The sequence below is a fragment of the Bidens hawaiensis genome, unplaced genomic scaffold, assembly GCF_021521415.1.
Source record: "Bidens hawaiensis isolate Kalapana, Puna unplaced genomic scaffold, B.hawaiensis_p1.1 tig00026865_1, whole genome shotgun sequence".
NCBI classification, from domain to species: domain Eukaryota; kingdom Viridiplantae; phylum Streptophyta; class Magnoliopsida; order Asterales; family Asteraceae; genus Bidens; species Bidens hawaiensis.
Window position 1 is genome coordinate 103079 of NW_027505082.1, and position 9422 is coordinate 112500.

General features: G+C 34.8%; 1 protein-coding gene across 1 annotated transcript; it reads left to right on the top strand.

The window, feature by feature from the left end:
- The first annotated feature begins 6529 nt into the window (after window positions 1–6529).
- Window positions 6530–7276, top strand: LOC143610557 (uncharacterized). Its single transcript, XM_077085007.1, has one exon. It carries the CDS (start codon window positions 6530–6532, stop codon window positions 7274–7276), a length of 747 nt encoding a protein of 248 aa, XP_076941122.1.
- Window positions 7277–9422: the final 2146 nt, after the last annotated feature.

A 9422-nucleotide genomic window follows, 5' to 3' on the forward strand; every position in this document is an offset into this window, starting at 1 on the left:
TTTTTTAATTATAGTTTTTAAATTTTTTAATGAGGGGTTTCTGAAATCTCAACCCATTTTGACCCATATCAAAAACCTCTCATTAAAAAATTTAGTAAAAAAAATAATTAAAAAATCATAACTCAAAATATAAATCCAAAACTAAAACAAGTAAAAAAACTAAAAAGTTTCCTTTGTTTTTCTCGTTCAATTAAAAAAATGTCAACCCGTTTTGACCTGTTTCAATCCTTTTCTTTTTTTAGTTTGACTCATTTTCACCCATTATATACATTTTAAGACAACCCATTTAACCCAATGGGCTACATTTGCCACCCCTAAAAACTCTGAAATAGTTACAAAAGTATAATAAGTGAGTTCTTGTATATGTCAACTAGCAGGAATATAATTGTATACAAAAGTCATCTAGCACTCTTTAGTTTTACCTGTCCCACTATCTTCATTCTTCCAATCTCATACAGTCATTGCCGCCTTGCCAAAAAAACTTCGGCGAAGCTATATTTTTGCTTCTCTTTACATCCCTAGTTTAGCCGTTGACGTTCTACTGTGGGCACGGACCAATTGTTTACGGCGGGCACTAACTTATCGTTTGATCTTATACTAAATCGTACATGCAAACACGACACCATGACCGGTGGACGGTGGGCACCGGCCCACCGTCACTAAGCATTAAATCCGCCTCTGTAAATATTAAAACCATTACTACATATACAAAATCAGAAATAGCACACTTTGTGACACCAAAATTATCAATTATACTAATTAGATAATTTCATATATTGGTTTTATAAAATATTATTTTGAGGACTAATGTTTTAAGTTGTCCACACAGACCTCATATATTCCACCCGAAAGTTTAAAACACAAGTTAAAAAGTGTATATTGCAATGATAATAGGTGTCTGTAACATTAACATCTCGCTCAAGGATTCGTTTTCGCTTTGGTAATCGCCTATTCATGTTTGGACCTCTCAACCATTTATGTGCATGAATATGGGTCCACGTTACTTTGTAGACTGGAATCTAATTTCATTATGGAATTGCTTACTTGAATGCATTGTTATTTTTACATATACATAGTTTTATTATTGAGTATTAATATTGAACTATTGATTTAATGATCTACTGGCCTACTGAACTACTGCATCGGAAGGTGAACCTACTGAACTACTACACCGAAAGGTGAACCTACTAAACTATTGCATCGAAAGGTGACCCACTGAACGTGAAAGTCCCCAGTCGGATCTATACAATATGATATCAATTAACCACAATTAGTAAGTGGAATATAGTGATTGTGGTGATTCAAGAACGATTAGATGAACAATATGAATATGATAAGAACATGATAATACTCCAAATGCACACTATTCTATTAGCAAATCGTCTAGTACATGCGATAATCCCAAAAACACAATATTACTCTCTAGATTAGATGGTGGCTATCAAAGTGCTTAGTGAGTGCTCAAACCTGTTGGGACGTATATTTTAGACCGACGCATCGAATTATTATTATTATGGGTGAAAAATAATTAATATTTTTGGTCTCAACCAAGGGTGGATGGCTTGAAGACCAAGACATGCTAGACTAGTATAAATAGATGTATTTGTTAATTTTTCTAGAATGAGTGTATTGTGTATTGTGTGAGATCTAGGGTTTTATCTCTTAGAGAGAGCCGCCGCCTCCAGGATGAGCTCTCCTGGAGGTGGCTGATCTTTATTGTATGTATGTGTGTATGTATGAGTGCTCTGTATGACAATCTTTTGACTAATGAAATCATACTACCACTTCTTTATTTGTGTCTCGATTACATATATTTGTTCATCCAGTCTATTGTTGATTGTAATCGATTCAGGCTCTCTCCCAAACACCACTCATCCGTCCAAAACACCTTTCAAGAGTGAATACGATTCGATCCTAGCTCAGATCCGAGCTCCATCGTTAATAACGACCATTATTCACGCTTCCGCACTGGGGCTCGGGTCTTGTCAGTTGGTATCAGAGAAGGGTTGCCGAATCGTTCAGAATAACTGCTGAATCTGATTCATCTCGCTCTTGAATCCACCATGGACGTTAAACCGATGAGGTTTGTTGAAAAATTTTTAGGGTTTTGAAATTATTTGATGATTTGGGTAAAATTTATGTGGATTGATGTTTGGGTTGATGACTCGTTCGGATATTCAACATCAATTTCATGTTTATTTGGTCATATCGGTCCAGATCTGATGTAACAGTGTTTTTAGCTCGTTTTGGGGCAAAACTATTATTGAAGATGATTTCTGTAACGGCTGTTGATAGATTGAAGATAGATGGTTGATATCGAGATGACTGGGATATTGCTACAACGATTAATTTCAGATGAAGAAGCTTGGTTCTTGATCTAAAAATTAGGGTTTTATGTGCTCATAATTATTTCTGATATGAGTGTGCTGCTTGAACAGTAAAGGGAATATTGAAGAACATTGCTGCTGATACAATCTGATATGTAGAAGTCAAGAATGAACAGGTACTAGGAGCAATCTAATCATTGTTTGTAGCAGCAAATGGAAAATGCAGAGGGAATATTCAAGCAGGTTCTGTATCAACCGAAATTGGGACTAGGCATGGAAAAGCTCGATCAACGTCCTTCTCTCCCGAGGTTCGAAATGTGGAGGTACCTTTACCGGGTCTGTTGTTCGAGCATCGATATGTGTACCCGAAAGGTATCTTATCTATTGCTCAAGCATAATGGACAAGACTGTCATGAAGTATTACGAGCACAAGGAAATGTTTCTGATGTTCGAGCGTCAATATGTTTACCCGAAAGGTATCTTATCTATTGCTCGAGCACAGTGGACAAGTCCTGAACTGTAATGAAGTATTACGAGCACAAGGAAATGTTTCTGCTGTTCGAGCGTCGATATGTTTACCCGAAAGGTATCTTATCTATTGCTCGAGCACAGTGGACAAGTCTTGAACTTTCATGAAGTCTTTCGAACACAACGGAATGATTCTGCTGTTCGAGCATCGATATGTTTACTTGAAAGGTAGCTTATCGATTGCTCGAGCATGCAAAGTTGAGCGCATCAAGTTTAGATTTGAGCACATGAACCCCGAGCACATCCTTGTTTATCTCAACAATCTATCTTTTGGTGTCGAGCACACTTTGTTTTACTTGAGCAAACCTTCTTCGAGCACACTTGGCTCCTGAGCATGCCCATGAAAAGAGAAGAAAAATACAAGTGTTTTCGAGCACACTTTTGCTTTTCAGCATGCTCAGGAAAAGATAGAAAAACACAAGTGTTTTCGAGCAAGGTCTCGAGCATGGTCTCGAGCATGCTCAATGAAAGACAGAAAAAGACTGAAGTATTTTCGAGCAAGGTCTCGAGCATGCTCGAGTAACGACAGAAAAATACAAGTGTTTTCTCGAGCAAGGGCCTCGAGCAAGCCCTCGAGCAAAAAAAAAAATTTGAGTATGCTTGTGAAGGGACTTTGACTTATGTGTGCTCGTGAATTGAATCCATGCTCGTGAATGAATTACACTTGAAATTTTTGGTGCCGTTGACCGTTTGACCAAGTTGAGCTTTATGGAAGCTATATACCAAGGGTATTTTGGTAAATTTTATCCAATCATCAACAAGCAAAAGGAAATCAAAGCCTTATCGATTTTTCACAGACTTCATCAAAGAGGTTTACAAGAACAAGTGTTGACCAAGCTTACGGATTTAATCACTTATGAGTGTCAACCAACATAATGTTTTGTTTATCTTTGTTTATTACAGAATCAACAAACTTGATAAGGATGTTCAAGGTTGTTTCACCCATACTTTATTTGAAGACACAATTTTCAAAGACAATTGCAACGAAATTGGGAGAGTAAAAATTCTTGAATTTAATTGCAAATTGCTTGCTTCAAATCAAGTGAAAAGACTCAAGTTAAGGAAAAGTTGATCAAGATCGATAATCCAAGATTCTTTAGAGAAGTTTCAATGTTTGTGAGTTTTCAGATTTCCTAGTACGGTTGAGAAAATAGAGTCATCACTAGTAACATGGTGAACGGATGATCAGTAGAGTTTAACCTCCTATGAAAACAGTCACTTGACAATCAAGAATGGGTTATGGTTGACTTGAATGCTATCTTGATTCAGGGAATGGTTTGAAGATGATTTACAAGGAAAGAAACAAGTTTGAAGAATGGAAGATTATTTGATGATTACATTGAGTTTATTTCTTTTTGTGATGACCTTGATACTTGAAGTTGATTGCTGAAGTTCAAAGCCTTGTTCATATGCCCATACAAATGTATCCGAATGTGATATAGGTGAAATGATATAACATTCCATTTTGTGGAGAAAAATAAAATATTTGAAATTTATATTTCAAATATTATCAAACGAGTAAGTAACGAGTATAATGACTCATTGAAATATAAGGTGTTTAAACAAGCGCTCGGTGCCTTTTATATTGTTTAAAATAAATAAATAAATGAGTAAAACAAAATAATAATATCAATAAGAATTATTTCTATTATAAAAATAAAATGAATCTAGGTGTACGGTGATTGTGTGGTTCCTTATAATAAAAAAAAAAGACAAATGAGGATAATATGAGCTAAATCTTACTAAGAAAGTATATGACGACAAATTCTTGATAAGCTCAAAGAAACTTAGTGAAGAAGAAAAAAAAATCTATGTACTATATATATGTGTGTCTCCATAGTTCATAACTCCATGCTAGTATAATACATTTATTAACAGCAAAAAGATTGGGAAAAAAAATAAATAAACAAGGAATAACATTATATTTAGAGCAGCTTATAGTTAAGGAGTTATCGTCTACACTCAAGTTACTAACACCAAGAGGTAAGTACACAGAACCATAATCATGTTATTTTATAGCGTTCTATACGTGTTTATTTAGTACTCAAATATATGATTATTTGGAAAATGATTTATGAGATTATGGTTCCAAGTATATGAATTAGTGGCTTAAAAAGGGGCTATAGTTTGGAAATAAATATGGTGGTAAGCCCCTAAAAAAAATATATGGGTTACGAGTCCCGAGAGTTTTAGTAATTAAAAACTCCAAAATTTTGATATTATATATAAAAAGATTTCGGGAGTTGAAATCTCAAGGAGTTCGGGTGTTGAACTCCAAATAAAAAGGGGAGTTAATTACCCTCATGGGTTAAAAATGAGCTCATAAGGAATTCGGGTGTTGAATTCCCAAATAATAATGAGGAGTAAAAATAAGGATTTCGGGTGTTGAAATCCCAAGGAATTTGGGTGTTAAATTCCATATGAAAATAAAACATATTTTTATATAATGGTGTACTTACTTAGCGAAAGCTAATAAAAATATGTTTTTAAAATATTTTCAGGAAAAGCACACTTAGATGGTTGAAGCTTCAAGGACGTGACTGGACTAACAAGAGAACCACACTCTCATGTTTAATAGTTTGTATAATAAAGTTTGTTGTTAAACATATATGTTTTCTTGTATAATATATATTTTCATAAAATAATACGTCATCACGAGTGACATATTTTGGATGTAATCTGGGACCTACTCTGATATGTATTTTGAAAAAGTATTAAAAAAAAAAGTTGGGTGTTTCAAGTTGGTATCAGAGCACGGTTCGAGAGATTTAAGTATTCAAGATAAATATTTAGACTCGAACCATAAGTGCTCTTGATATATAAACGAGAGGGTTCAGTCCAGAAGTGGTCCACAGAAGCTACAAAGGGGAGTTTTGTATGGGTGCATAAATGAAAATAAAGGGGAAATATGTGAAGACTGAAATTTGTATGTTTAAAAGACAATAAAGTAGTTGGGGGATCAGGATGAGTATAATATATTTCTTTCATACCTGGCCAGTATGAGAGCAAATGTATCATACCGCTATGAATTCCCAATAATTATATTGTGTTGGAAACACCAAAGAGTAAGTGGGGGTAACGTAAATATGCATATGATGATGTGTTTGTTTGTAGTTATTTCGTCATATATGCATATAGAGTACTTTATGGCCTTAAATAAATTGTTAGAATTAACAATAGATAAGGAGTATAAAGGCTTTAGATAAGTACCTTAGAAAGGATAAGTTTATGGAATAAAAATAATAATAAATAAATTATTCGTCACAGTAAAGAGACATGGTGGAAGAAAATACTGTACACGGTGATGGAAGCGGTAATGTAGAAAAGCATGTAAATAATGTTTTGGAAAAATCTGAGTCTTCACCTCGTCAAGAAGATACTGCAAATTTTGTCCCTGGTGAAATTCGCAAGCAGATAGCAATTGAGGTGGGGAAGGCGTTTGAAGCCAATATTCCATATCTTCTAGCCGAAATGCAAAATTCTATAGGAATTATGCTGGAAGAAATCTGAAAAAGAATGAATCGAATTCAGAAAAGCCTCTCGAGAACGTGGGAGCAGCACCAAGAGTGGAAGTAGAAACGCATAGATGTGCGTATAGGAATTTTATGGCATGTAAACCGTTACAATTTAAGGGAGAAATAGATCCCTGGGTTAGCCAAAGGTGGATTATAGCCATGGAGACTATTTTTGATACGTGTCACTGCGACGCGACTGATAAAGTGATGTTCGCAACAAACCAGCTTTCTGAAAGAGCTAAAGACTGGTGGGATATGGTTAAAAAGGAAAAAGGTAGAGAAACAATAAGAAATATGTCTTGGGAAGATTTCAAACCAATTTTCCTAAAACACTTTAGTCCCCGTGTTGCAATTGATTGTATCACTGAGGAACTCCTTCATATGCACCAAGGCAATGAAACGGTGGACGAAATATTTGGAATTTTCTATGATAAAGCAAAGTTTTGCCCTTCTCTTTTCACTAGTGAAGAAGCATGGATGACTCGTTTCCACCTAATACTTAAAACAGAAATTAGAGAATTCATTTCTCCATCAAAGTGTGGAAGTCTCGAGGAACTTCTTAATTGGGCTCGTGAACGAGAAGTGGAGCTAAAAAGACAAGTTGAAAGAGATGGGAAGCGTAAGCTAGATGTTGTAATACCTGTAGCACCTACAAAGAAAGCGAAAAATTTTAAGTCTGCTAAAATACCTAGCTTTAAGAAGGAGTTTAGTAATTGTCAGTTTTGCGGAAAGAGACACTTAGGAAAATGCCGTTATAAGAACCCTATGTGTTATAAGTGTGGAAGACTCGGGCATACGGTACCAGAGTGCACTAATCCCGTGAACTTATGTTATAATTGCTATAAACCGGGTCATATGAAAAATGAATGCCCAGAGTTGAGGGCAAGGAATGAAAAGGCGGCATAAGGATCAAGAACTGCAGAGAACGTAAAGAAGTTAGAAGCTCCAAAACCCCGAGGCAGGGCTTTTCAAATCACCGCGGAGGAGGCGAAGGTTATACCTGATGTCGTAACAGGTACCTTTTTTCGTAAATTCACTCTCTGCCTATGTTTTATTTGATTCCAGAGCTAGTAGATCCTTCGTATCCAAAAATTTTGCTTGCCATAATTCCCTTAGTAGAAGTAAATTGATAAATTCCTTAGAAGTCGAAATCGCTAGTGATAATAGCTTTGTCGTCTCCAAAGTGTGTCTAAATTGTAAAATAAATATTCAAGGAGATGAATATTTTGTCGATTTAATTCCAATTACTCTACGGGAATTTGAAATCATTATTGGAATGGATTGGTTATCCCAACATCATGCGTCGATAGTTTGCAATCAAAAGATCGTCCAATTTCTGTCACCGGCTGGAAAACAAGTTTGTGTTTATGGAGAAAGGAAGAATGATATCATAATATGCTTGATGGCGAAGGTGAGGAATTATTTGAAGCATGGTCATCAAGCGTTTCTCGCATATGTGATAGGTACAAAAGCAAAAGGAAAGGAACTTGATCAAGTCCCTGTTGTGTGAGAGCATATGACGGATCTAGACCTTACGATTACGACGATGATCTCGTTGATTATCCATACGATTAGTAGTAATACTTTAGTCTGTGTACTGTGTGTTTTGAGAGAACAAATGGACAGAGTAACGAGAGGATTCAAGGAATAATCAAAACTGTTATAGATAAAATAGATTATAGGGGTATATATAGGAAGATGACCCTATTCGTTAAACTTAACTTAACGAATAGGTCATTCGTTACAAATACCTTAACGAATAACAAGCTTACTCGTTAATACATTAAGTGATAGCGAATGACCCTCATTTGTTATCTCATTTGTTAAACAGGGTTAACGAATGAGCTTACATTTAGACGAATGTGTTACATTCGTTACGGGGTAACGAATGTAACTTACAATAGAGCGAATGGCCTTTTTAACCATATTTACATTATAGCCTCTATACATTAATCTATTACATTAATAACCCTAATAAAGATCGAGACGTACAAAACATGTATTAACAAACTCCCCCTCGTCTCGAGCTCTTTATCTCTTATCTCTGGAACATCTTGGTCTTCCAGTCAACGCAACTGTGAATCTTGTATGCATAACAGACTCTAACAACCTTCTGAAACTGCATAGCAAGCTCGTAGTCACTTACGTTAGCAAACCTGATCTGACTAGTAAATTGTGCATCGTTGTCAGACTCAGATAATTTAACTAGCCACATAGGGTCAATCAAACGTATCATCTTCGTGTTATAACCGTGACCATATACAATAACCGCTTCACCTGTATGATTGTCGTAGTACCAATAATTAAATAAATAAACAAATCCCATTAGGGTTTGATTTTATACATTAAAAATACCCGATCACCATTGATCGGTAAAGTTTAAATTAAAACAGATTTTATGTTAAAAACACAACTGATACTAGTTGTAAATTACGTTAAGCATACCCGATCAACCAAGGATCGGTAAAGTTTAAATTAATAACGGATTGTACGTTTAAAAAAAATACATTAAACACGATTAACTTAAAACTTTTTGAGGATCAATTCTTTTCATTTTCTTTTTGAATTATTCGCTAGCTTGGTAAATCGAAACTAAAGTAGAATTGAAAAGAAAGAAAAATCTTTTTGGATTATCAAAATCATATTCAAATAACAAATAACGAAAAACACTAAACGACTAAACTATTAAAGCAGTACATATTTTTGTGAGTTGAGTAGGAAATCATATTGACGAAAATATCACTAAGTAACACTTCAATTTCGATGATTATTATACACGTAACTCAACGATGATTGCAGATATAATTGTCCTCTTAAACTTTTCACAGACTTGTCGAAAACTTTACGATATGCTTTAATTTGGTTCAATTAGGCATAAAACCATATGTGGACCCCATCAATCAGATATAACATTTCTATATCTTATACATTGAATATCATATTTACGTTTTTCTTTGATTTTCCAAATTTTGATTAACTGTGACTCATGCAAAAATAATAAAAAGAAAATAAAGCAGAATGTCAAAATTTTCCCTTAAGATCGGTATTACTA